Raw genomic sequence first — 22,974 nt, 5'->3', positions numbered from 1 at the left:
AGAAACCCCAGAACCAGAAGAGGGGGAGGAGACACTCAGACGGCCCACTGGGAAGTAGGACGCATAGTCGCCGGAAGGGAGCTGGGTCCCCTCATACGCTCCCTTTACCTGGCTCTGAGAAGAGGCTCAAGGCCAAACGACGCTGTCACGCAGCAACGTGTCGTCAACTTCGCGCCGTCATTCTCTCAACGGGTCCATGGGTATCACATTCACTCTGGCCTCTCGCCGGGATTCCTACCCCCTCCCCGGCTGCTCCACCCTCTCCTCCAACTTCTCCACCTGCTTCGCCGTGCTCAGCCCCTGCTTCTCCGCCTCCTTGCCCGCCCGACTCTCCGCCTCCCTCTTCCTACGCCGCGACCGGAACCAGGGCCAATGGACGACCTTCTGCTTCTCCAGGGTGACGGCCGCGTCCTCCACTGTGGCTTGCGTGGTAGGGCCCTGTGGCTTGGCGTGGCGAGCAGCCTCGGTGCGGGTCTCGGTGGGCTGCGAGGCGCTTTGAGCAGGGTCAGACTCTGCCGCCGCTTCCTTGCGCTGCTCTGCCTCCTGCACTTGCGGGGAAGCGGAGACTGCGGCTGCGGCTGGCTGAGCGGAAAGTTCCATGGAGTCCTCTCCCTCGAGGTCGAAAACATTACTGCGCCACCTGTCTCTTTTTATCTCTCTCGTGCCGGTCTTCTTGACCTGGCCCTTGACCCAACGCAGCACATGCGTCTCCTCCTGCCACTGCTTCAACCGACTCTTCCCGGGCGTTCCGTCCTCGTTCACGTCCAAAAAGTCCACCTCGAGTGTTCCCGCCTGCTCGCGCAGCTTGACCATCAAGTCGCGAAGCTCGGCAGCTTGCTGCTTGAGGCGTACCATCCGCTTCCTGTCGTCCGGGTCGGCCGGGTTGAGCCGGAGCTGCATGAGGGCGACGTCGAGCTGTTTGAGGCCGATGGTTACGCCTTTGGCCATCAATTGGCGGAGGATGAACTTGGTCAGGGAGGAGTCGACAAGCCCTTCGGCTAGCTTGTGAAGGATGGCGTGGTTCGACTGGCGCACGGCGATTTGCAACTTCCCGAGCTTGCCCTGGCGCGCGAAGTGCGGGAGAGAGAGAGAGATGGGGTGAGAACGGCGTGTAGGCGGGGAGTAGCGATCGGGCGCACTCTCACCTTGACTTTGTGAACTGTAAAGAAGTGCTCCGAGTATGTTTTGGGCACATCGACGACAATGCTCAGACCAACGTCTCGAATGAGGAGGTCTAGGATGCCCTTGTCCTTGAAATGCACCCCCTTCAACAACTCGACGGCAAATGCCACCTTGTGGATCCTGAGGCCCATCCCCTTGACCTTGATCTTGATCCGATGACAATGGCTCGACTCGCTCTTCAGCCGCTTAAAGTCGACGTGGAAATCGTTCTGTACTCGCACGTCCAGCGTGTTGGGTATGAGGTCGCGCAATGAGATGGCCAGGTTCTCCAAGGTGAGGACAAAGTCCGGGTGCGTGTACTTGATGCGCGGGATGGGGAGGACGTCCTGGGCGGTGGAGGGAGACAAGGAAGGGGAGGGTGAGCGTGAGCGTGAGGTGGGGAGATCTGGCCTGGCCAGAAGGCGTGGAGGACGTACAATCTTGGTGAATAAGGGCGGCAGTATCTCCCTGAAAATCTCCTGCCAAACGTGCGGCTTCGGAAAATACATGTACCTCCTTCCCAGCGTGAGGTCCTTCCCGAAGCCCTTGAGCGCGACCTTGAGTCCCTCGATGGCCGGGTCCTTGGGGACCTCCTCGAAGAGGCCCTGCACCTCTCGTAGAAGAGAGGCAAGATCCTGACGGTAGGAGTCGCCCAGCCCTTGAAAACGCGCAACGAGGGCCCGACCTGCTTCCTCGCAGGACTGCTCTAACACCCAGCCCGGCTTGAGCAGAGAATCTCGAAGGTACTGGTCTGCGTCGCGCACGAAGGTGCGAAGCTCTGGGTCCTGCCTGAAGTCGCGGCCTAACCCTGCGAGCGCGCGGCAAGGGGAAGAGAGGTCAGCTCCCTTGTACTTGGCTTGTCATCTCCTCCCTCCTCATCTCCGGCCCACTCACTCTGCACCAACCCCAAAATAGGTCTGACCCTTCTCCCCCCCTGGAACCCCTCAAGCAACTTCACCCCCGGCCCTAGTGCCTCCCATCCCTGCTCAGCCTTCCCCGCCACGCCCTGCGGCACCTCCAAGCTCCGTGTTGCTATCCACTCGACCAGCAGCTCCACCTGCTCCAAGAACCAGAGGGCCGCCTGCCGCGACGAGTCCTGCGATTGGACGTCACAGAGGAGTCGACGAAGACGGGAGAGAAGGCGGTCTTGACCTTGCTCGCGCCAGGCGACGCGCGCATTCTTTGCTCCTTCGATGCGCGCTTTGGATGCTGCGTCCTTCGCGCGGAGTTTGGCTGTGGAGATGGAGGTACGGGAGGGGACGGAGCTGAGCAGGGAGTCGACGCCGATCAGCTGGAGAAGGTCGGCCATGTCCGTGCGTGCGAGAGGGGGCGCAGGTCCGTCGTGGCCGTTCGTCGCCGGTACTGGCTTGGCTATCGCGGCTGGCAAGGCTGCCTCTCCGTCTGGATCTGTCGATGCTGCTGTCGTCCCATGCTCGAGAGGTGCGAGGGCCGCCTCTACCTCTGCATCCCCTCCGAGCCCGTTGCCCAGCTCCTGAGCGAGCAGAGCGCGCAACTCGTCCAACGTGGGCAATTCAGAGCTCGGGGAGCCTACATCCTCTCCGCGCTGCTTTCGCCTAGCCAGCTCGACGAGAGCGAGAGTGCGGGCCTTGAGCTTGAGCAGGTTGGGCAGCTGCGCGCTCCCATTTGCGTTCGCGGTTCCATTCGCATTGCCCGATCCCGCGGCGGCGGCGGCCGCAGGTGGATCCTGGGCTAGTCTTGCCACCTGCTCCTGTAGGACTGCGTTGCCATTACCCACCATCCCTCGCTCAGCGTATTCCTCCTTCAAACCCCGAATAATCCCTTCGATCGTCCCCCCCACCTTACCACCAGCTTGCACCGCCTGACCAAGATCGTGTCTCGCCTCTTCCCCAAACGTATCCGACGCAGTCTGGTCCACGATCTCCAATCCCAGGAGGGCGAAATCCGCAAGAATATGGCGAAGCTCAGGCTGAACGAGCGTGATCCGCACCAGGGTCAAGAGGTGATCATACGCCGTACGCGCCTTCTCCTTGCTAGGGGCAGCGGCCTTGTCCAGCTCCTTGGTGCGTTGCTTTCTCTCCAGCTTCGCAGCTTTTTTCGCAGCTTTCGCCTCCTCTTTGGCCTTCTTTCGCGCCTCGATCTCCTCTTTGCTCAACTCCTCGCCCAGCTTCAACGCCTCCCCCCTCAGACGCCAGAGGAGCTCTTGCGCCTCGTCCCTCCCATTGCGTTCGCGCAGCACCACCTGGAGGGCGGCGAGGACATGCTGCACGTCGCGAAGCAGCGTCTTCTTGTGATGATGGGCGTCTAGCTCGTCTGCGTGGCGCGGGGGACGTGTGGTCGAGGGGGAGAGGAGGGAAGAGGATTGGAGGTGCGAGAGGTGCGAGAGGAGTTGCGCCGTCGAGGGGAGTGAGCCTTCTGAGAGGGCGGCGAGAACGTCTATTAGTGTCATACTGGACGGGGAGGGAGGAGCATGAGATGAGGAAGATGAGGGAGGGGAGGAAATGAAGGGAAGGTGAGGAAGAGGAAGAGAAGAGAGAAAGAACAGGGCGGCGACATCTCATTTGGTTCCGCGTGCGGATGCGGGGAAACCCAGGGCGACTCAGGGCGGACGGCATTCGAGTGGAGGGGCAGGCGCATTTGTGAGTCGAGCAACTCCGGGCGGGACGCGTGAATACGGGGATAGCCCCGCTCGTGAACGAGGGGTGACGTAGTATCGACGGCGGTGAGAAGTAAGGAAGAGCGTGTAGATATGAAATTTCCTTCCTTCTCGTGCTGATGAGAGGTAGAGGGGACAAACAGGCTCCGCCGTTCCTCCGATCAGACGAAGATCTAATAAGAGCAGGCCACAGAATGGCAAGGAGCAAAGACGGAAAGGCCACGGAGCTTACTTTTGCGCTCCGACTTCCCCTCACATCTCCTCCTCCCTCTAGGAGCGCTCCAAGCTGGAAAGGGGCTCGCGAGCAATGCTCACTTAGACCAGCGCCTTATCCTCCCTCCAAGCCTCGACCATCTTCAAGGCCAGCTCAGGCTGGTCCATGGGAACCATATGCCCAGCCTCCCTAATCTTGATCCAGGCGTACTGTCCAAACCCGCCCTTCTCTGCCCCCGCACTTCGCACAGACCCGACCGTCTGGTTGTGCTTGTCGGTCCACTCCTTCTCGGGGGACTTGGCATACTCGGTGGAGTAGGCGTGCTCGAGCGAAGAGGTCCATTGCTCATTTCCGTACCAGTGGCACATCAGGTCCGCCATGCCCGCGTAGATGCCTACTCGGATGCCCGCGGCGATGAGGTCGGGGAGATGCTTCGATGAGTCGTGGGCCACGTCGCCTTGTAGGAGGAAGGCGCGGTTGACGTCGGTGTTGCTGCGGAGCGGGCGGGCGCGGTGAGTAATGTGGAGTGTGGCTAGTGAGCGTCCCTTCTCGTCTCTGCTCGTCTGCTCCACCCACGCCCACTCACCAGCTCTGGAACTGCACGTCCCTCTCCGCGCCAAATGCCTTCTTTACCTCTGGCTTGTTCATGTACACCTCCATCCACTCCATCTCGCGATAGCAGAGCGGCCCATCCGCGTCAGGGGAGCGATCGCAGTCGCGTCGGAGGTCGTACAGGTTCTTGCCCGAGTCCTGAGCAGGGCCGTACACCCCACTCCAGCACTGGATGGCCGCGGGAAGGCAGGTGAGGCGCGACTCGTACTTGTAGCATGCGTCAATCAAGCTGGTGCAGGTCTTGGCTTTGGCGCGAAGCGAGGTGCACGTGGAAGAGTCGTTCTTAAAGAGGGCGTAGGGGTTGATGTTCTTGTCGCACATGAAGTCTGGAGAGGAGCCAAACTGCGCCTTCGGGTCGGTGAGGCCGTTTCCGATGAGGAGGCTGTCCAGATTGACGTGCACGGCACCGTTACCGGCGACGGCGCGCTGGGCGAGCTGCGTGTTCTTCTCGTGAATCACGGCCCCAATGCGCGGGATGTACGTGCCAGCGTAGCTCTCCCCGCTGACGTGGAAGGGCAACTTGCTGTACTTGTCAAACTTCTGCAAGAACAACTGCAAGAAAGCATACACGTCTTCCGCTGCGGCGGGCGTGTTGTTCACGTCCGCGTCCCCGTAGGAGTAGCCGACGTTGACGGGTTGATCGAGGAAGAGGAGGTTGGCCTTGTTGTTCCAGCTGTGCGGGTTGGGCACCACAGACTCGCCCTTGTTGGCGATACGGCAGGGTCCGAGCTCGAAGAGTAGCCCGGTCGAGGAAGAACAGCCAGGCCCGCCGTTGAGCCAAAGCTGCAGAGGATCCTTGGCTGGGTTGGAGCGCGACTCGAAGAGGGCAAACCAGAGGTGCTTGTCCTCGGCCACGTCGAGGTAGCCGCTGATCATCTTGGCCTCTGGGTCGCACACCGTCCCGTTGACGTCCTTTGCGACGCGTAGTGCATAGCTGGGGAAGCTGGCGTGAGTGAAGCGCTGGTACTCTATGCCTGAGGCCCAAACACTCTCGGCTTCCTTGAGCCAGCCGTTGGCCGCGTGCGTAGCAGAGTGGACTTTGTCCTCAAAAGCCTCGAGGAGGTGGGTGAGTGAGCCGGTCATTTCTTCTTCGAAGTGCTTGAAGCCGTCCATTACTTCGGCCTGGAGGACATCTTGAGGGTGAGAGTGGGAAGAAAAGTCCGGCCTGCCCAGCTCAGCCATGGGCTGCTGCTGCTGCTGCGCATTATCCATCCACACCAGGTTGCCAGCTGCATCACAGTGGATCTCTTCGGCCAACGCAGGGGCACGCAGCACCGAGGCAGAGGCAGAGGCAGCCGCGATGGCTAGTAAGGGGGCGAATGATGGGTTGAGTCTCATAATGACGGTAGTTCGGTGGTACGGAGAGGAGGATAGGAGGTCGAGCCGCTCAGCTGGCTGGCTGGCCGGCTTAGACTAAACGACCGACGCTGCATCCGGTCAGTCGAGGCGCCCAACTCCACTCAGGCGGCACTGCCGTGCGGGTGCGGCCCCGTGCGGGAGGGTGGCTTAGGCGCGACTTTAGTCTCTGACTGGAGCAAACCACGTGGCGCCGCGGGGCTTCCACGCTGCCACGCCGCCGTGCCTACGCCTATGCTTCGCGCCTCACTCGAGTCATATCAGCGTCGAGACCAGAATGAATTCACGATGGATGATAACAGAGTACAAAGACCACAACTACGCAGCATCTCCCCCCTCTCTTCCCTCAACCCCCCTCGCGCCAGGACGTCGCGCCTCCAAATCGCCCTGCCCCCGCCCTTGCCCCTCCCCAGGCCCCGCCCCTCCTGCCTCGTCCGCAAGCAATGGCCGCTGGCAAACGGGACAGCGTCCCGATACGCTCGTGAGCCACTCGTCTACGCAGCTCCTATGCAAGACATGCCCGCAGGGTAGCAATCTTAGTGGTTCTGGCTCCCCTTCTTCTGCCTCCTCCTCCTCCTGCTGCTCTCCCTTTGCCGGTGCACCGCGTGTGGGAGTGGGGTGGAGGTCGGGCGTCTCAAAATCGACGAGACAGATGGGGCACGTAGCCCTGTGCGGTGGTAGCGGGTGAAGAGGGTATTTGAGAGCACGAGCCGCGGGGGGAGCGGAGGATGGGTTGGTGGAGGGCGTGATGGCGGACGAGGAGGATGCTGTTCCTGGCGTGGACAATTGGGGGTCCTTCCTTCTCCCTCTCTCTCGCGGCTTGCGGAGGAGGAGCCGCAAGAGTGAGCTCCACCGTGAAGTCGAAGCTGGAGTCGCAGTCCCTGTGGTCGTGGTTGTGGTTGCATCAGTCGCAATCGTTGAGGCCGCCCGTGAGGGTGGTAGGGGCACGCTGGCCGCTTCCAGTGTGAGGGCGTGCATCCCTGCTCCTTCTCCCTCCGAGGATTCATATCGACTCGCTTCCCCCTCCTTCGCACCCTCCGCCACATAATAAACCAGCTTAGTCACCCCATCCACCTCCTCCCTCTTGATCTTGCCCGTCTCCGGCCTGATTTCCCCCTGCTGCGCTATCCTCCCTCCCAAGCCCAGGGCCCGCAGCACGGCCAGCGTGGCTGGGAGGAAGAAGACCACGAGGAAGGTGAGCAGCACGACGTTGAACAGCACCACGTACGTGAGGATGAGCACGGCCAGACTAGTCCACCAAAGGGGCACCGAGTCTGCAGGCCGAGCATTGCATTCCGTTCTAGTCCACACCGCATAGTTGCCCACGGCAAAGACGACTATATGCAGGAATCCCAAGAGATCCGCAAGTCGGCTGGTTTTGCGGTCTAGCTCTAGGCTACCCATGCGGCGGGATCGCTCCCGCTCCGCCTGACCCGGTGCGCCAGGGCGACGTTGTCTTGCCGATCTGTGTGGTGACAGACCCAGGTAGAAATCGAGGGGCATCGTTGCCGCAACTCGGACGGTGTGGAGCGCGAGGAAGACGAAGATTGGCTCTGGATCGCATTCTGGTCCTTCTCCCGAGTCCAGGTTGTAATGCTTTCCTGGTGAGTTTCCCAGGGAGGTGGGAAGGGAGAGGATGACTATTGCTGGGATGACTTGAATGAGGCTGATCAGCAGACGTAGAAGGAGGATCCACCGGCGGGGACGACCTAGGGAGCGATAGGTTGTCCAGATTGTTTGGAGGAGGTTGTGTCGCACGAGGAGGGCTTCGTCCGGTACGGCGACGGGGAGGGGAGCGATGCCTGTGGTCGTGGCTGGCGCTGGAGGTACGCCAGGCGTAGGAGTGGCAGTGACAGGTGCAGGAGCGGGCTGCTGAGCTATGCGAGGTGGCGCTGCGTCTGGTTGCTGAGCAGCAGGAGGCGCGAGGGGCGACGGCGTGGCATCGTCTCTTATGGCGATCCGCGGCGGTGTATGCGTGTATGCAGCCTGTCGGCTTTGATCTTGACCTCGACTTTGATGTCGCGACGACTCAGCGTCGCCATGAGCCTCAGCGCTTGCACTCCCGTCGAGGGGGTGCGTAATGGTCGGCGTCGACGTCGACGTCGACATGGACGTGGAGATGGACGTGAGCGGGGGAGAGCGACTACTTTGCCCTCGACGTCGGACGTGTATTGACTCGTTGTCGTGTTGAGATTATAGCTAGTAAGAGGAGAAGAATTCGCCGTCGAGGCCCATGACGATTGGCAGTGTGACAAGACAGGGACGAAAGCGAGGAAAGCGCACGCCAAGAAAGCGAGTGCGAGTGCGAGTGCGGGTGCGGGTGCGGCCAAGTGTCGGATGCTGAGCCCTGACTGAATGAGCTGCACCGCCCGCCCGCACGCCCCGCTCCGCCCCGCCCAAAGACAGGCACACGCAGATGGACAGACACACGGAAGCAGAGAGAGGACGGGCGTGTCGTCGTGTCGTCCCTGCATCCAATCCGCCTTGCTGCATTGCATCTTTTCCGTCCGCCCTCTTTCATCGATACGTCGACATCCATTTCGCCTTCTCACCGATCCCTCGCTCGCTCGCACCTCCACGCTGCGCTGAGCCGCAATGCCCGCCCTTCCAGTGGACGACGTCGGCCTCCTCGACCTAATCGCAGGCTATATGCACGATATCCTTTCGGCGATCATCCCGGCTCCACTCTTCAGTGTCCTAGCGGGCTTTTCCAATTTGATCTACCGGCTGGTCTTGGGCGTGAGCAACGAGTGAGTAGCTGCTGCTGCGCCCACCCTCTTTTGCCTCTCCTCGATCGAAGGCCCAACTCACACCGCGCCTTGCTCCCCTTCTGATTTGCCTCGCACCGCCAGCCCCTCATCGTGGCGCTCCACCCTCCTACCTCCCTTGCTCGCCCTCCTACTCGCCTACACCTCCCTCCTACTCGCCTACCGCACCGTTCGCTCCACACTCCGGGTCGTATGGTTTGGCGTCAAATGGGGCGCAATCCTCGGTGCAGGGATAGCGTTGTGGGCGTGGTGGGTCGGGGAGGGGGAGGCGATCCAGAGTGAAGGAAGGGTGCCGCCATCATCCTCGCAGGGCTGGCGAGGTTGGGCCGCGAATAGTGGTACGTAGCGATGCGAGTGCGAGACGAGATGGAACGGTGAGGCGCAGGGCATCCGGCTGACTATATGCTGCCCTGCCCTGCGCCTCCCCTATGCACTGCACTGCACTGCGCAGCTTGGTCCATCGTTGTAGGAGATAAGCGTTGAGCTGATGATGCCCAGCTTCCTCACACTACACCGCCTTCTTCCAGCCAGTCTAGCTGGCACAGCGCCCTTACTTGCCGCCCTCTACTCGCACTTCGAGGGCACGGCGACAGGCCCTCGAAGAAACGGGCATGGCCGCTCCTCATCACCGCGGAGATGGCGTCGATCCAGCACTAGCAGCAGCAGCAGCAGCAGCTCGGCAAGGGATGACCATGATCAAAACAGCATCGTCACCTCCCTCCTCGAGTCCCTGGGCGTATCTCCCGCCCTCAGCAGGTCCATACTGGAGGCGTTGCCCAATGGAGAGGACTCCCGACGAAGTTCAATGGGCGAGGCGGAACAGTGGATGCAGAGGATAGCCGCTGAGCTCGGCGGCGGTGATGCGATTGGCGGGCCTGGCACAGCGAGAGGAGTAGGGGGGAGCGGGCCGGCTTACAACACGAGATCGAGATCACGGCGTGGCGGCCTGGGTAGGGGAACGAGCCGTAGGAGGGGGAGCGAGGAGCAGCAGGGGGAGGAAGAGGAGAGCCTGGCGAGCCAAATGATACGAACGATACTGGGACGAATGGGCGCGTAGCAATCATGAAAGCCTTGAGCGCCAAATCAGACCAGGCTTGGCTTCTTGCTTTGTGTCTTCACTTCACACTCGTCTCCTCGCCGCCCTCTTCACCTCGTCTCGCATGTGTGCAGATGCCCTCTATTAGACTCGCCGCTCCCTTCCCATCCTTCATCCCCTTACTGCCCCCCACTCTTCAAACTACTCCTCCCCGCCCTCAAAATCTCATCAACGCTCAACAGATTGCCCGCAATAACCGCACACGAATGAATCATGTGTCTCTTAACCCTGTAGTTGTCCCACACCCCCAGCGAAACCACATCGCAAGGCTCCCCACTGACCAGATCCAGACCAACAGCCTCCTTGCCTTCTGCGCCTTCGGAGTGCGAGGCCAGCTCGTCTTGCATAGCCACAATGGCGTCCTGGACGTCCAACCCAGCATTTCGGGCCAGAGTCTTGGGGATGACAAGCAGAGCGTCCGCAAAGGCTTGCACGCCCAGCTTTGCGCGCCCCTTGGTGTCTGCCTTGACCACCGAGACGAGATGTTCCGCCGCTGCCACCTCGAATGCCCCCCCTCCTGGCACAAGTGCTCCGTCCTCAATGGCGTTCTTGACGCTGCGCAGTCCATCGCGAATGGCGTCCTGGATCTGTCCCGTCGTGTGGCTGTTCGGCCCTTTGATCAAGAGAGTCACCGATTTAGGCTCAGCGCAGTCCTCTACGAAAGTGTATTTTTCTTCGCCCAAAGTGTGCTCGTAGATCAACCCCGCGTGACCGAGCACCGAGGGCGTGAGGTCGTCCACGCTGTTCATTGCTGTCCCGCCGCAGGAGAGTTGGAGACGCTCCATGTTACGGCGTTTGGCTCGGCGGAGGGCTAGGATGCCTTCTTTGGCGAGGACGTCGAGGGACATGGGGTCTATGCCCTTTTGGTTGAAGATGACAAAGTTCTTCTTCGGCGAGGACGAGCTGCCGCTCACCTCCTGGTCGCACACCTGTCTCTTGAGCTCGACGATCTTTTTGAGCTTGGCATCAACGAATCGTCGCTCGCTCTCTACGAGCTTTTCGCGCTGCTCTGCGCTCGAGTAGAAGAAGGACGAGTTAACCTCGGTCTTCTCGTACTCCAAGCTCACATTCAGCGTGAGGACGTAGGCATTCTCCACTCGCTTGGGCATGTCCGCGTGTCGCGCTCCGTGGTCGAGGACGAGGCCGCGGATGAGGGAAGTGTCGGTTTCGGTGCGATGCTGCATCTTCATTATCTCGACCATGTGCAGGTCAATGGGGTCTCGCACCTCCCAATCTTTTACGCCCTCGCTCGACCCGTCCGCCTTGGGTGTAGGGGCACTAATGGTGCTGGTCGTCGAGGGACGAATGGCCAGTACGGCGTCTACGACGTCTGCAGCGAGCTGCTGAGCGAGCTGTGGGTGCACTTTGGTCGCCAAGGAGGTAAGCGCTACCTGGATGAGCTCCTTACGGTCCAAGCTTGGGTTGGAGTGCTTGAACTTCTCGAGGAATTGCAGAGCGCCCAACTTGCCCGCCTCAAAACCCTCGCTGAGCACACGAGGGTGAACCCCTTCCTGGATGTAGCGCTCTGCCTGCTTGAGGAGCTCGCCCACCAGCAGGACCACGCTCGTTGTCCCGTCCCCGCACTGGTCGTCCTGCGCCACCGCTGTGCGGGCTACCATCGCTGCCGTGGGGTTCTGGATCTGCATCTCGGTCAAGAGAACTTTGCCGTCTTTTGTCATCTTGAGGTTTCCCGACCCGTCGACGAGGAGCTTGAGTGAGCCGCGTGGCCCCAAGTTGGCAGAGACGACTTGAGCGAGACCGACTGCACCTGCCGTGTTGACCTGGAGCGCCTGAGTACGGCGGACACTCTCCGCGCGTGGGTTCAGCAATTCGATTGCTGACATTGTGCGTGGGCGTCGTCAGGGGTGATGGTGGTAGTGGTGGTGTTGAGGACGCAAGAAGCTGTCGAAGCCGGACGATCGACGGACAGAACGGCAAGAAGTCCAGTCGAGTCCGCCCAGCCCAGCCCTGAGTTGGTCGCGCACGTGACGAGACGAGCGAGACCAACTCGACGCCGAGACGCACGCACGCACGGGCCGCCGTCATTCGCGACGGGCAACAGAGCGGAAGAGAGAGCAGTTGAGCCGCTCCTCGTTTCTGCCACTTCAATTAAGCGCCTCGCTCGATGACAATGTGAGGAAAAAGGCCAGGTTGATTGAGCCATCCGTTCATCCCACCTCATCATACAATCCACCCCATCTATGAAACTGCCACGCCTCGCTCTGTGCGCCTCCCTGCCCCTCGCCCTACTCGCTACCTCCACCCTCGCCCTCCCTCACGCTCAAGAAGTCGTCTTTCAAAGTGGGCCCCCTTCCGCCCGCGCTCCGCCTTTCGACCCACTCAGTCGCTGGTCAGCAAGCGGGCATACCTCCGTCATGAGCAACACCGATGACAAGAACAATGACGAAGCAGGAAATGGGCCCACAACTCCCCCTCATCCACTCATCTGCTTTGAGTCAAATCATCCCCCTCGCCTCCTCCCTTCCCCCTCCCTCGAATCCACAACCGTCACCCTGATCCATCGCGCCTTCTCCAACAGCTACTACAACGCCTCCCTCCTCGACTACTCGCCCTCCCTCCTGCCCAAGGGCTTCGCAGACCCGCAACGCTGGGTGAGCCTCACACTTACGCAACGCGGTTCCTCGAGGGGACGCCAGTTCGACCGATTAGGCTCCGTCTGGCTGGCAGGGGTAGAGGTATGGAGGACGGACAATCCTGAGCCTACGGTAGGTGGGGTGGTATGGACGACAAGGCGGGAGGTGGATCGCTACTACGATTTGTTCAAGGGGGAGGGTAGGCTAGTCTTCGATTATCCGAATATAGTCAACGACGTGTACACGGGCGTATTGGACATCACCTTGGAGCTAGAGGTCACCCAGCTCAAGCGCGAGTTCACTGCCACGTCCTCCTCCGCCACCATGCCCCCCTCTCATCGGCCACTGAGTGGTCGTTCTCCGCGCCTTCTCCCTCTATCCAAGCGCAACGACACGGGGGACAGCAAGTGGGCCTACCCCTCCGAGCGGGCCATCACCCGTCACATCTCCCTGCCACGCACAACACAGTGGGCTCTGGTCGAGGTCTACGCAAGCGGGACGGCGGGCGATGAGTTTTGGTATACGGGTGCGCCAGATAGCGTGGTGGACAAAGCGCCGAAGGAGGCCGGCTTGACGCCTAGAGGGCCGTATAGGGAGGTGCAGGTGAAAGTGGACGGGATTTTGGCGGGCATTGCGAGCCCCTATGCTGTCATTTTCACGGGGGGAATCAGCCCGCTGATGTGGCGACCGCAAGTGTACGTCGATGCTTCACTTCCTCCTAACCTGGCTGGAGAGCAAGCGCTGATCCCTCCTTTCCTTTGGCCCTCGACCCCTCCACCCGTGGCCGTCCCCGGCCAACGCAGAGCATACGGCGCGTATCGCCAGCCTACCTACCTATTCGACGTCTCCCCGTTCCTCGGCATCTTGGCCGACGGAGCAGAACATGAGGTGGAGCTAAGCATCCTCTCGGCGGAAAAGAACGGGAGCATACCGGAGAGCTGGTTCCTATCAGGCAATATCCAGTACGCGACGAGCGAGAGGAAGGAGGAGAGGGAGGAGACGTGGCAGGCCAAGCTGGGGAACCCGGAGGTGAGGGAGACCCACCCGAGGGAGGGATTGGTGAGTACGGGCAAGGTGAAGGAAGGGGGAGACGAGATTGAGGCGAGCGTGAGGGGAAAGAGGAGTCTCAGCGTTGTGGCCAGGGGGAGAGATGAGGCAGGGGCACAGCGTAGCATTGAGGTGGAATATTCCTTCGACTTCTCAAACACGCAACATTACACCAATGGGGGAAACACGTCGGTGAGTACATTGTGTACCCCTTCTCGACACGTTCTGTCTCGCTCACCTCCCTCTGACTTTGCCCTGCCTCCTCTCTCCCCTCTCCCCTCCCCGCGCTCACAGGTCATAACGCAGCTTTCCACGGGCTCTTCCTCCTCCCACCACTCTTCCCTTCCTTTCCTCGACATCAGCTACTCCCTCCCCCTCACGGTCCGCCAGTCCTTCTCCCCCAGCTCAGGCCAGCTGAACACCACCGTGGCCCACTCGTACGACCAAACGCTCAAGGCGAGCGATTCGCTGCTCAAGAGCTGGCCTGAGCATGCGGGTCAGCAGAGTGTGAAGACAACGCAGCACTCCGAGGCTGAGGCGACCATTGTGGAGAATAAGGTCACGGCGGGCGTGGGGAGCGGGGAGCAGAGCTAGTGAGTCTGATGTTGGATGACTCGTGATGAGTGCCGTGCAATGAAACTGATCTTCTTCCTGCTCCTCCTGCTCCTCCTGCTCCTCCTGCTCCGCCTGCTCCGCCTGCTCCTTCTCCTCCTTTCCCTTGCTTCCTCACTCACTAACCCCTTCGCGTGCGCGCACAGCGAGTACACAGATTCGGCCAATAACACCTTTCGTGAGCACACGGCCGTTTATAACGGAAGTGTGACGACGGCGCAAAGGCAAGGCAACCTGGCCTCGCTGGCTGATCCTATCCAGGCATGATGCTCACCTCTGCGCGACGCCGACGACGATGGGGATCGCTACCGCTAGCCAGTTGCCAGCTCGTACTCGGTCCACGTCTTTTGCGCGACTCGTGTCTTGTCGCGTCTTATCATTTCGGGAAATATGAGGTGCAGGAAAATGATGTCATTAAAGTTCTCATGCTCTCATGCTCTGGCTCGCAATGCTCAATGCCTCGCTACGGGCGTCGCCGTGACCTTTCAGTCAGCAGGCCTCCAGGCCTCAGCGCCTGGGGACTTCAACGGCTCAACCAATCACTATTCTGGGGGGAAGCCCCGTAGCCCTCCCTGCTTCCCCAGTCAGACGTGCGACCTTGATCACCAACCACGTACCGTCAAAGGCCGCTCGGACAGTACTCCTCGGCCCAACTTCGACTTCGCCGTCGACTTCTTCGTCTCCGTCTCTTTCTTCGGCTGCGCCCCTCTGCCCCTCCTGGGAGGGCGCTAGAGTCTCACCCTTCCCCCGCTGCTGGGACTGGGGCTGGGGTTGGGCAGGCTCATCCCCCAATCTCACATCCCCCGCCACGGCGAAATCAACCTTCCTCCACCAACCCGTCCCCTCGAGGGCGATGGTCAATGTATTGTCCGCTCGGCGGGAGTGGAGGCTGAACTTCCCTGCGGTTGTTCCGCCCATGGTGTCGCTGGAGGAGAGGGCGCCTACGATTAGCGTGTAGCGGGAAGGGGACGTTTCGATACTCAGTTGAGGGCCGGGGAGGCCCGACGCCGGAGGATCGTGGGTGTCGGTGTGAGAGGCTGATAGGGTGAGGGGGGAGGTGCACCTCGGAGGGGGGAGGGGGAGGGGTCGAGGGTGAGAGTGGGGATGCGAATGAGAGTGGGAGGGAGAAGGGGAGTGGAGCGGAGGAGAGAGGACGGAATGTACCGTCGTTGTCGTCGTAGTGGTGGTGGTAGTCGTCGTCGTCAACGCGAGCACATCGTCCCCGTCTGCGATGTACGTTGGAGCGCTTCGCTGCTGCTGCAGCACCGTCGTCGTGTGACTCGGCGCTGGTGGGGAGGCCACCGCACTACCTGCTCCTCCTCCTACGTCGAGAATGCCACAACTGCTACCGCTGCTGTACTTGGAGGGATCTGCTCGCTGGAGGAACTGGTAGTCCCGACTGCCGCGAGAGACAGGCCAGCGCTCCCGCTCCTCTGCGTCTTCCATTGCTGCCTTGCATGTGCTGCGTGGCGGGAGAGACGGGGCGGGAGAGAGGGAGGGAGAGGGAGAAACGACCAGTGGAACGTGGGTCGTGCCTGGTGCGCGGATGGTGCCGTTGGACCTTGATAGGCTGGAGCTCGAGGAGGAGGGCATCTCCGGCAAAGTGGTCGCGGCCCCAGCCATGCCGGAGTGGCTTCGTTGAGTTGCACGAGAGGCGTTGCTTGCCTCACCCGCTGCTTCGCCGCCGCCGCCGCCACCACCAGGGAGAAGGGTGCGCCACCCCTCCATCCCCCCTGATGAAGACGAAGGTGGTGCCTTTGCCAGCAGGCCTCCGCTCCCGCCACCCACACTGCTCCCCCCACCCACACTCGTAGGCAGGGAAAATCCCGAATGAATACTAGCCATACTGCTCGAACTCAACCTCCTCGAGCTCCCCGACGTAGTACCACTCACGGCGCTTGTGGCGCTCTCTCCACTCTCCCTCGACTGTAGTGTCGGTCTGCCGCCTCCTCCGCCGCCGCCACCAGAGCTGCTCGCCTGACTCCCCGCAAAGCTGGAGAGACGAGACCTCCTATGTGAATCGGCGAGTACGGCCTCTGAAGCATAGAAGGGGTCGTGCTCCGGTAGTAGGCTGCGCCAGCTGTCTGGGCTTGCCACACCGCTCGCACGAAGCGCATCCATATCTGCTGCGTTGGGACTGGGCAGCTCGTTGGAGGGCGACTCTGCCATGTGCTCGTTATGGTTTTGATGGGGAGTGGCGTCGGGAGCAAAGACGCTCTCCATAGGGTTGGAGAGGGAGACGGCTGCTGGCGTTGCGTCTGATGAGCCTACGGTGGAGTGCGGAGAGGCAGAGGCGGAGTACGTCTTCTGGGAGCTGCTTCTTGGCGGCATGGTGGGACGCGGGTCGATGTGTAGGAGGGAAAGATGGTCCTCGAGCAAGGTACGTCGATTCCTTAGGGGGTCATTATGCATTGGCTTTGCCATTGACAATGCGTCCGAGCCCGTCGACGATGTCGTCGTCGTCATCGGTATCGCGTCGAGTGAGACTGCTCCCGTCGACGGCGGCGGAACCAACTTGGAGGCTGGCGTCGTCCCCGATGACGTCGATGTCGATGTCTCTTCCGCTGCTGCTGTTGCTGCGACTCTACTGAGCGAGCTTGGCGAATTGGAAGGCGAATCCATGAATCGCCGGTACATGGGTATAGCCAGTCGATCAAGATGAGCCAGTCGTGGCGACGAAGTCGAAGTGGACGTCGACGTTGTGCTAGGGGAAGACTCGCCTTCCTCTGAGCTCCACTGAGACCGCGATGACGACGGCACCAATTCGGGCAAAGACGGCGAGTACGAGGGAGATCGCCGTGACGCCGACGACGAGGGCGGCGATGATGACGATGAGGAAGTGCCCTCCTGGCAAACATTACGGCGACGGCTGCCCTCTACGCCAATGACGTGCCGTGTGGCCGCCATCGTGAGATGGCCGGGCGGCGGCGGCGGCGGCACCAGCAGCAGCAGCGGGGCGGGCCGACACAAGAGGGAGACGAGCCCAAGACGGCTTTACAGCGAGGTACCGCGAAAGGATGCTGAAGGCTAAATGCTGATGCTGGTAGTGATGAACGAGGTCGTTGAGCAATGAACAGGGGCGACGGCCATCGATCGCCGCCCCTTCACTTGCGCTCACCGCTCTCTCTACCCTACGCTACGCCCTCCCTGCTGCCAAAATCAGCCCAGGCTGCGTCTGCGTCTTGTCTCTCTCTCGTCCGCAACTCAGTGCGACGGCGCCCGGTCAGTACAGTAGTGTAATTTCAGGCTCCGCGCCCAGCTGCAGATGCTTTTGCTTTGCTTGCTTGGCCCATTGCCCGCCAGTCGCCTCACGTCAGGTCAGGGACGGCGCTAAGCGCTATGACGACATGCCGTCGTCTTCGCTCAGACGAGTCGAGAGTGAGGTTGACCCGTCCGCGGCTTGACTACTGCAAGCCACTCGCGGAGATATTTCTCTACAACGGCAAAGAAGAAGTAGCGGCGACAAGCTGAGAAGGGAAGGACAACGAGGGCTGCTCACGAGTCACGAGGCTACTACGACGCCAGACGATAATACGGTGACCGGTGACTACTATTTGGCATGATAGGGGCACGAGTGTGGCGGTAGCGCCACACCCAATCTTCGACGCAGGGTCGCAGCGCAGTGAAGAGAAGCCACGAATTCTCACGACCCTCTGCGCTTTCCCCCACCTCGATAGGGGAGTCTCTACTTCGCGGCCCCATTCCCATTCCCACTCGACCCCACGCTCGCGCCAGCACCAGCCGCGCGTCGTATACTCTTCACCCAACTACTAGCATCCCCACTCGGATCGTCGTAATGATGCATCTTGCCCGGCGTGTTAACCACAAACCCCCTCGCCCCCTTCTGCTCGACGGAGAGCATCACATTGGGCGAAGAGTACGCCGCTGCCGCTGCCGTGTCCCTGTCCCTATCCCTCGCGCGTGGTTGCGCCAACAACACCTCACTCTTGACCGTCAGACTAACCGCGTCCTCCTTGACGCAGAGCAAGCGAGGAAAATCCGTGAGGAGGAGCATGCGTCGTTTAGACTGGAGGTTGGCAGTGCCCGTCTTCTTATGGATGACCAGGGAAGCGTAGAGGAGGGACTCGGAGGGGAGCAGAAGGGCACCCCAATTCAGCGCTGCAGTTGGACTGGCGGAGGCGCCGGGGCCGGTAACCGGGGGGAAGAGATTGGCACTACCCGTGCTGCCTACGCTACCGCCTGCGGAACCGCTCCCCGTTGCTCGGTGGTGCGTCGCAACTGCAGGCGCGGCTGCGGCTGTGGTCGTGCCACGACTCGCCGCAGCGTCTATACTGCTTGAGGAGCCGCTGCCTCCTCCGCCTCCCAGGGTGAAGCGCGCGCGTGATGATGTCGAGCCTGCGCCGGGCGATACGACTGCCTGCGGGCTCGTAGGCGCCGCACCCCCCTGTCCTGGTCCAATCTTGAGCATGGAACTTCCTCGACGAATGGCAGCGAAGCGCTCAGCCGTCCGTTCGCCTACTGACTGACCACGCCTTCGTGCGGGGTGCTGCTCAGAGTCCGAGAGAGACGAAGCGTCCGCCTCCGCCTCTGCCTCGTCCGCTGACGGAGACGAGAGAGCGGACGCCGGGGCCAGCATCTCGACGTCCGACGTCTCCGTGGCGCGCTCGTCGCTCTCGTCTGCTAGGTCGCCCGAGGCCCAGCCGTCCTGTCCAAAGATGTCCCCGTCGTCCTCGTCTCTATCTGCGTCTCCGTCGTCCCCATCGACTCCGGCGGACACGGCAGCAGCAGCAGCAGGCGGTGCAGGCGGCCCCCTAATCCCACTCTTCATCTCCGGCGCCTCCCCCATCCACAATCCCTCCCAATCCGTCCCCTCAAAGAAACCATGCCCCTTAACCCCCGCCACACCTAATCGTCCCTCCGGCTCCAACACCAAGAGTCTCTCCACCAAATCCTTGGCCTGTTCATCGAACCCCTCGGGGAACTCAAAGTCCCTCTTGAGGATCTTCTGGAAAGTCTGATACTCGCTGCTAGCTTTGAAAGGGGGACGGCCGGCCAACATCTGGAAGATGACGCAACCTAACGCCCAGAAGTCGGAGGCTGGGCCGGTCAGAGAGGAGGAGAGAAGCTCCGGTGAGACGTATTCGGCCGTGCCGACGAAGGAGGAGGGGCGGGGCGCGGTGGTGTGCGAGGGGTTGGGTTGAGTCGGCGACTCGCCCTGAGCAGGAGCGGCGGGCGAGGTCTTGGGGAGGATCTTGGCGGACCCGAAATCGGTGACCTTGATGCGCATCGAAGAGTCCAGGAGCACGTTCTCTGGTTTCAAATCTCGATGCACCACGCCCTTCTCGTGCATGCCCGCAACCACATCCACAAGCTGGGCAGCGTAGTATCGTGCAGTTGGGACATCGAAGGAGCCATACTGCTTGATGTACGTGAGGAGCTCCCCGTTGGGCGCAAGCTCCAAGACGAAGTAGAGGGATTCCCTATCCTGGAAGGTCCAGTAGAGGGTCACCACACCCGGGTGGCGCACGAGAAGGGAAAGGGCCTCCTTTTCTACAGCGACGTACTTCTGCTTACGCTCCTTGAGGATGTGAACCTTATCCAGCACCTTGACGGCGTACACCTTCTTCCCCTCTAGCATGGACGCGCGCGCTCGTGAGCCAGAGCCACTCATGGCCGTTGCGGCTGAGGTGGCTGGGTGTGGGCGAGGCGCGCCGGGGGCCAGGGAGGAGAGGAGGTCCCACGCTTGCATGACAGTCGAGTAGGAACCTTCACCTAGGATGTCCCCGAACTCGAAGTCGTCTCGACCACGCGATTTGGAGCCGGCTGGGTGGGAGTGGGTCTGACCTTGGCCCTGTCCCTGGCCCTGGCTTGGAGAGGCTGAGCCAGTGGTGCTGACGCTGGCAGCAAGGATTCCCGTGCCCGTGCCCGTGCCCTTGCCCACGGGAGTGTTCGACTGGCTCACGACGGCGCTCGTGCTCGTGCTCGCGCTCGCGGGTGAGGCTGTCGTCCTCTCGCTTCCCTCAGGAGGACTAGCGTTCGTCCCTCTCTCGGATGATCGTTCAGATACGACGCTCAAAGTGTGTCCTTTCCCCTTCTTCTTGTAGGGCACCTCCAGTCCCCCTTCTCCTCCCCTCACGCTCTCCTCCGACACCCTAGTCGAAGCAGCAACTTGGCCCCCATCAATCAATTCCGGCCTAATCTCCGGTATAGAGACTTTGCCCGCCACGACGCGTGGGTTGGGTCGCTTAAAGGGGACGGGAGGAGTCGCGTCCGATCCGTCTGATAGGGCTTTGGAAGCAGCCGTGGCTGACGACTCGAGGCGGACGATGGGCGGTGGGCGGGGACGGAGGGAGGGAGGGAGAGCCGGGGCTGGCGTCGCGGTCGCGGCTGCGGATGGTGCAGGGGGGGAGGAAGAGGAAGAGGGGGGAGCATCGTGCCCCACATTGTCTCCTTGCGCCTGGGCCTGTGCCGTATCGAATCGCCAGGCGTGCAAGGCGCTCATTTGCGTCTCGTCGTCGTCGTCGTCGCCGTCGTCGTGATTGTTCTCCTCGACGTCAGCCACTTGCCTGCTCTTGATCGACTCATCACTCTGCGCTCCTCCTCTCCCCGCAGCGGGACTTGGAGGATGGGTGGTTCCCTTCCCTTCCCCGGGACCAACGTGAGGCAGGTCAAAATCGGGGTCGGCGTCTGCCTCCGGATCAGATGAGGCGGGCTCGCTCCCCTGCCCAGCGACCGGGTCGGGATTAGGACCAGGCATTGCGCCGCTTCCCTGTTCAGGCAGCTTAGCTACACCGGCTTGGGCTTCGAGCATGACCTGCTCTGCTGGCGTCGGGCCGGGGCCCGATGCCGAGGGGGAGGAAGGGGAGAACTCTGAGGCGACGGGAGGCTTGTTTGCGCCCGCAGCGTTCGCGGTGGGAGTGGTGGTGAGCGAGGTTCGCTTTCCTCCTCGTGCGGGCGGAGGTTCGAGCGCCGCAGAGGGGGAAGAGGAGGAGGAGGGAAAGGGGCCTTGGACGCTAAGCGCCTTGCGGGGCCGAAGAAGCTGCCCATTCCCACTCCCATTCGTGTTCGCATTTCTCGACCCCGGACGAGCGATGATCCCTCCACCACCTCCTGCATCGCCTTCCTCCCCTCCTAGCCTCGTCGGCGTGAGCAACGGGCTCGGCCATGCCACCAATGCGCTCCCCGCATCCCCGGGACTAGCATTCTCTGGATGGCCGAAGAAGAAGGGCGTACCCCCCGCTCCAGGCGCAGGTGAGAGCTTGGGCACGATGAGCGGGGCATTAGTTGCCGTGCTTGTCTTGAGGGGGGTAAAGAGCTCCAGAGACGGGTCACGAAGGGGTGCGCCGTCCCCCATTAGAGGGACGGAGCCTGACGCGGCCGGATTCGAGGACGAGGATGAAGAAGATGCTTGCGATTGCGCTTGTGCTTGGAAGGACGGCCCGACGCCCACGACGGTCAAGGGCTTGACACCGAGCTTGCTTGCGCTCTTGGCCAGCTTGGAGCGCAGCACGTGATGGGCGGGCTTCTTTGGCGGGGAGGACCCGTCGTCGTTGGCATTCGCGGTCGCATTCGCATTCGCTGCTGCACTTGCTAGCTCTCGTAGGTTACGCTGTGAGCCCGGGAGTGGCTTGCCGTCTAGTCGCCCGCCGAGACCAGGTGCATTGCGATAGTGCCAACCTTCTTCTGCGGCAGAGGCTTTTGGGTTGATCCCACGTTGTCGGGCTGTACGTGGGCTGGGGGTGCTGGGGCCGGGGAGCCGAGAGGGTGAAGGTGGCGAGGCTGCTGCCGCTGCTGCTACTGCTGCTGCCTGCTGTGCGCCGATTTCAAAGTCGCGCTGACCTATGGTCGGGGTCGTAGCCGCGGGGCCGGTGGGCATTGTGACTCTTCCCTGCGCACTCGCGCTCGGGGTCGCAGTCGCACCTCCCGTGCCGGTGCCCACCATGCTTCCCCACGCATAGCCACCCCTGATATTGCCCCTAGGAGCATTACGAAAGGGCACTGCCTCCATACTGCTCGTACTCGTGACGGACGTGACGCTGGAGATGCTCTTTGCCCTGCTCAAGTGGCTGGCCGTCGTCCCACCGCCATCGCTCACATCGGCGCTACTGCTGTGGATGGATGTCATACTTGCATTGGCGTTTGCGGGCGTCCAGGAGGAGGGGATTGCACCACGCCGCAGTGAGGAGCGATCGATGGCGCTGTTACTGTTGCTGGCGCTGACGCTGCCACTTATTGAGGAGGCCGCTGATGCTGATGCTGGTGCGCCTGGCGAGGGGCGAGGGAAGCGGAGGATGCTCGCTGATGGACTCGAGTCTGCTGAAGGACCTGCTGCTGCTGCTGATGATGATGATGGTGCAGCTGCTGCGCCATCGTCGTCTCGACTCTGCGTTGGCGGGCCATCCTGCGAGGCAGCCATTGCGTTGCGTCGCGTAGGTGCTGCTGCTATTTGCTGCGCAGCGGTGAGTGGCTGTCAATGGCTCGTCTCCTTATCTATAGACGCATGGTCGTCGATGAGTGTGAGAAAGAGGGGTCTGACGTCCTTTCTCAGTGATGGTGATGAGTATTCTGTGAAATTAGAGACGACGAGGAAAGAAAATAGCAACAGAACAGAACGCACCGACGGCACGGACGGGCGAGGAAAGTCGAGTCGAGTCGAGTCGAGGCAGACGCAGGGACCCGCACCGCACGGCAGGCCAGGCCAGGCCAGGGCAGGGCCTCGAGCCCGAGTCGAGAAGCGGGCCGCCCGCGGGCGCGGCGGGCAGGTAATATACTCAACGCACACTTTGTCGTCCGCTCAAAGTGATTCTGGGGGCTGGCTGGACTTGAGGGCGAGATTGACCTTGAGCGGAGCGGAGGCGAGACACACGGATAGAGTGATGTGCGGCGTGCGGCGTCGAGGGCCGAGCTTCGTTGCAACG

The 22,974-nt window shown here is 61.7% G+C and overlaps 9 protein-coding genes across 9 annotated transcripts; 3 read left to right on the top strand and 6 right to left on the bottom strand.

Annotated features, from left to right (window-relative positions):
- Positions 1–813: 813 nt before the first annotated feature.
- On the bottom strand, positions 814–3,717 carry BDZ90DRAFT_195853 (hypothetical protein). The gene is made up of 2 exons (XM_025503915.1): positions 2,056–3,717; positions 814–1,969 (listed from the first exon to the last, which is right to left on the bottom strand). The coding sequence occupies exons 1-2, from the start codon at positions 3,587–3,589 to the stop codon at positions 999–1,001; spliced, it is 2,505 nt and encodes an 834-aa protein (XP_025361567.1). The 5' UTR covers positions 3,590–3,717; the 3' UTR covers positions 814–998.
- Positions 3,718–3,978: 261 nt separating this feature from the next.
- On the bottom strand, positions 3,979–5,875 carry BDZ90DRAFT_233033 (carboxypeptidase C). The gene is made up of 2 exons (XM_025506484.1): positions 4,597–5,875; positions 3,979–4,502 (listed from the first exon to the last, which is right to left on the bottom strand). The coding sequence occupies exons 1-2, from the start codon at positions 5,832–5,834 to the stop codon at positions 4,112–4,114; spliced, it is 1,629 nt and encodes a 542-aa protein (XP_025361566.1). The 5' UTR covers positions 5,835–5,875; the 3' UTR covers positions 3,979–4,111.
- Positions 5,876–6,250: 375 nt separating this feature from the next.
- Positions 6,251–8,452, bottom strand: BDZ90DRAFT_195813 (hypothetical protein). Its single transcript, XM_025503914.1, has one exon. The coding sequence runs from the start codon at positions 8,085–8,087 to the stop codon at positions 6,297–6,299; it is 1,791 nt and encodes a 596-aa protein (XP_025361565.1). The 5' UTR covers positions 8,088–8,452; the 3' UTR covers positions 6,251–6,296.
- A 121-nt stretch (positions 8,453–8,573) lies between these two features.
- On the top strand, positions 8,574–9,092 carry BDZ90DRAFT_261199 (hypothetical protein; the record flags this gene model as incomplete). The annotated part of the gene is made up of 2 exons (XM_025508355.1): positions 8,574–8,728; positions 8,831–9,092. 2 exons carry the CDS (start codon positions 8,574–8,576, stop codon positions 9,090–9,092), a joined length of 417 nt encoding a protein of 138 aa, XP_025361564.1.
- BDZ90DRAFT_195767 (hypothetical protein) lies at positions 9,023–9,882 on the top strand. Its single transcript, XM_025503913.1, has one exon. The coding sequence runs from the start codon at positions 9,234–9,236 to the stop codon at positions 9,801–9,803; it is 570 nt and encodes a 189-aa protein (XP_025361563.1). The 5' UTR covers positions 9,023–9,233; the 3' UTR covers positions 9,804–9,882.
- BDZ90DRAFT_233032 (T-complex protein 1 zeta subunit) lies at positions 9,824–11,766 on the bottom strand. The gene has a single exon (XM_025506483.1). It carries the CDS (start codon positions 11,684–11,686, stop codon positions 9,962–9,964), a length of 1,725 nt encoding a protein of 574 aa, XP_025361562.1. The 5' UTR covers positions 11,687–11,766; the 3' UTR covers positions 9,824–9,961.
- Positions 11,767–12,217: 451 nt separating this feature from the next.
- BDZ90DRAFT_261197 (hypothetical protein) lies at positions 12,218–14,362 on the top strand (the record flags this gene model as incomplete). The annotated part of the gene is made up of 3 exons (XM_025508354.1): positions 12,218–13,675; positions 13,778–14,076; positions 14,242–14,362. The coding sequence occupies 3 exons, from the start codon at positions 12,218–12,220 to the stop codon at positions 14,360–14,362; spliced, it is 1,878 nt and encodes a 625-aa protein (XP_025361561.1).
- A 264-nt stretch (positions 14,363–14,626) lies between these two features.
- BDZ90DRAFT_261196 (hypothetical protein) lies at positions 14,627–17,002 on the bottom strand (the record flags this gene model as incomplete). The annotated part of the gene is made up of 1 exon (XM_025508353.1): positions 14,627–17,002. One exon carries the CDS (start codon positions 17,000–17,002, stop codon positions 14,627–14,629), a length of 2,376 nt encoding a protein of 791 aa, XP_025361560.1.
- Positions 17,003–17,482: 480 nt separating this feature from the next.
- BDZ90DRAFT_233029 (hypothetical protein) lies at positions 17,483–22,641 on the bottom strand. Its single transcript, XM_025506482.1, has one exon. It carries the CDS (start codon positions 22,470–22,472, stop codon positions 17,781–17,783), a length of 4,692 nt encoding a protein of 1,563 aa, XP_025361559.1. The 5' UTR covers positions 22,473–22,641; the 3' UTR covers positions 17,483–17,780.
- Between the last annotated feature and the right edge of the window lie 333 nt (positions 22,642–22,974).

The sequence above is a fragment of the Jaminaea rosea genome (genome assembly GCF_003144245.1).
Source record: "Jaminaea rosea strain MCA 5214 unplaced genomic scaffold BDZ90scaffold_9, whole genome shotgun sequence".
Lineage (NCBI taxonomy): Eukaryota > Fungi > Basidiomycota > Exobasidiomycetes > Microstromatales > Jaminaea > Jaminaea rosea.
Note: the sequence above shows the minus strand (reverse complement) of the source record. Positions and strands in the feature narration are given on the sequence as shown.

Coding starts and splice junctions, on each gene's coding strand:
- BDZ90DRAFT_195813 (XM_025503914.1), bottom strand. CDS start 8,087: ATGTCGACGTCGACGTCGACGCCGACCATTACGCACCCCCTCGACGGG.
- BDZ90DRAFT_233033 (XM_025506484.1), bottom strand. CDS start 5,834: ATGGATAATGCGCAGCAGCAGCAGCAGCCCATGGCTGAGCTGGGCAGG. Junction 4,503..4,596: donor GACGTGCAGTTCCAGAGCTG/GTGAGTGGGCGT, acceptor CCCGCTCCGCAG/CAACACCGACGTCAACCGCG.
- BDZ90DRAFT_195767 (XM_025503913.1), top strand. CDS start 9,234: ATGATGCCCAGCTTCCTCACACTACACCGCCTTCTTCCAGCCAGTCTA.
- BDZ90DRAFT_233029 (XM_025506482.1), bottom strand. CDS start 22,472: ATGGCTGCCTCGCAGGATGGCCCGCCAACGCAGAGTCGAGACGACGAT.
- BDZ90DRAFT_195853 (XM_025503915.1), bottom strand. CDS start 3,589: ATGACACTAATAGACGTTCTCGCCGCCCTCTCAGAAGGCTCACTCCCC. Junction 1,970..2,055: donor TATTTTGGGGTTGGTGCAGA/GTGAGTGGGCCG, acceptor GCGCGCTCGCAG/GGTTAGGCCGCGACTTCAGG.
- BDZ90DRAFT_233032 (XM_025506483.1), bottom strand. CDS start 11,686: ATGTCAGCAATCGAATTGCTGAACCCACGCGCGGAGAGTGTCCGCCGT.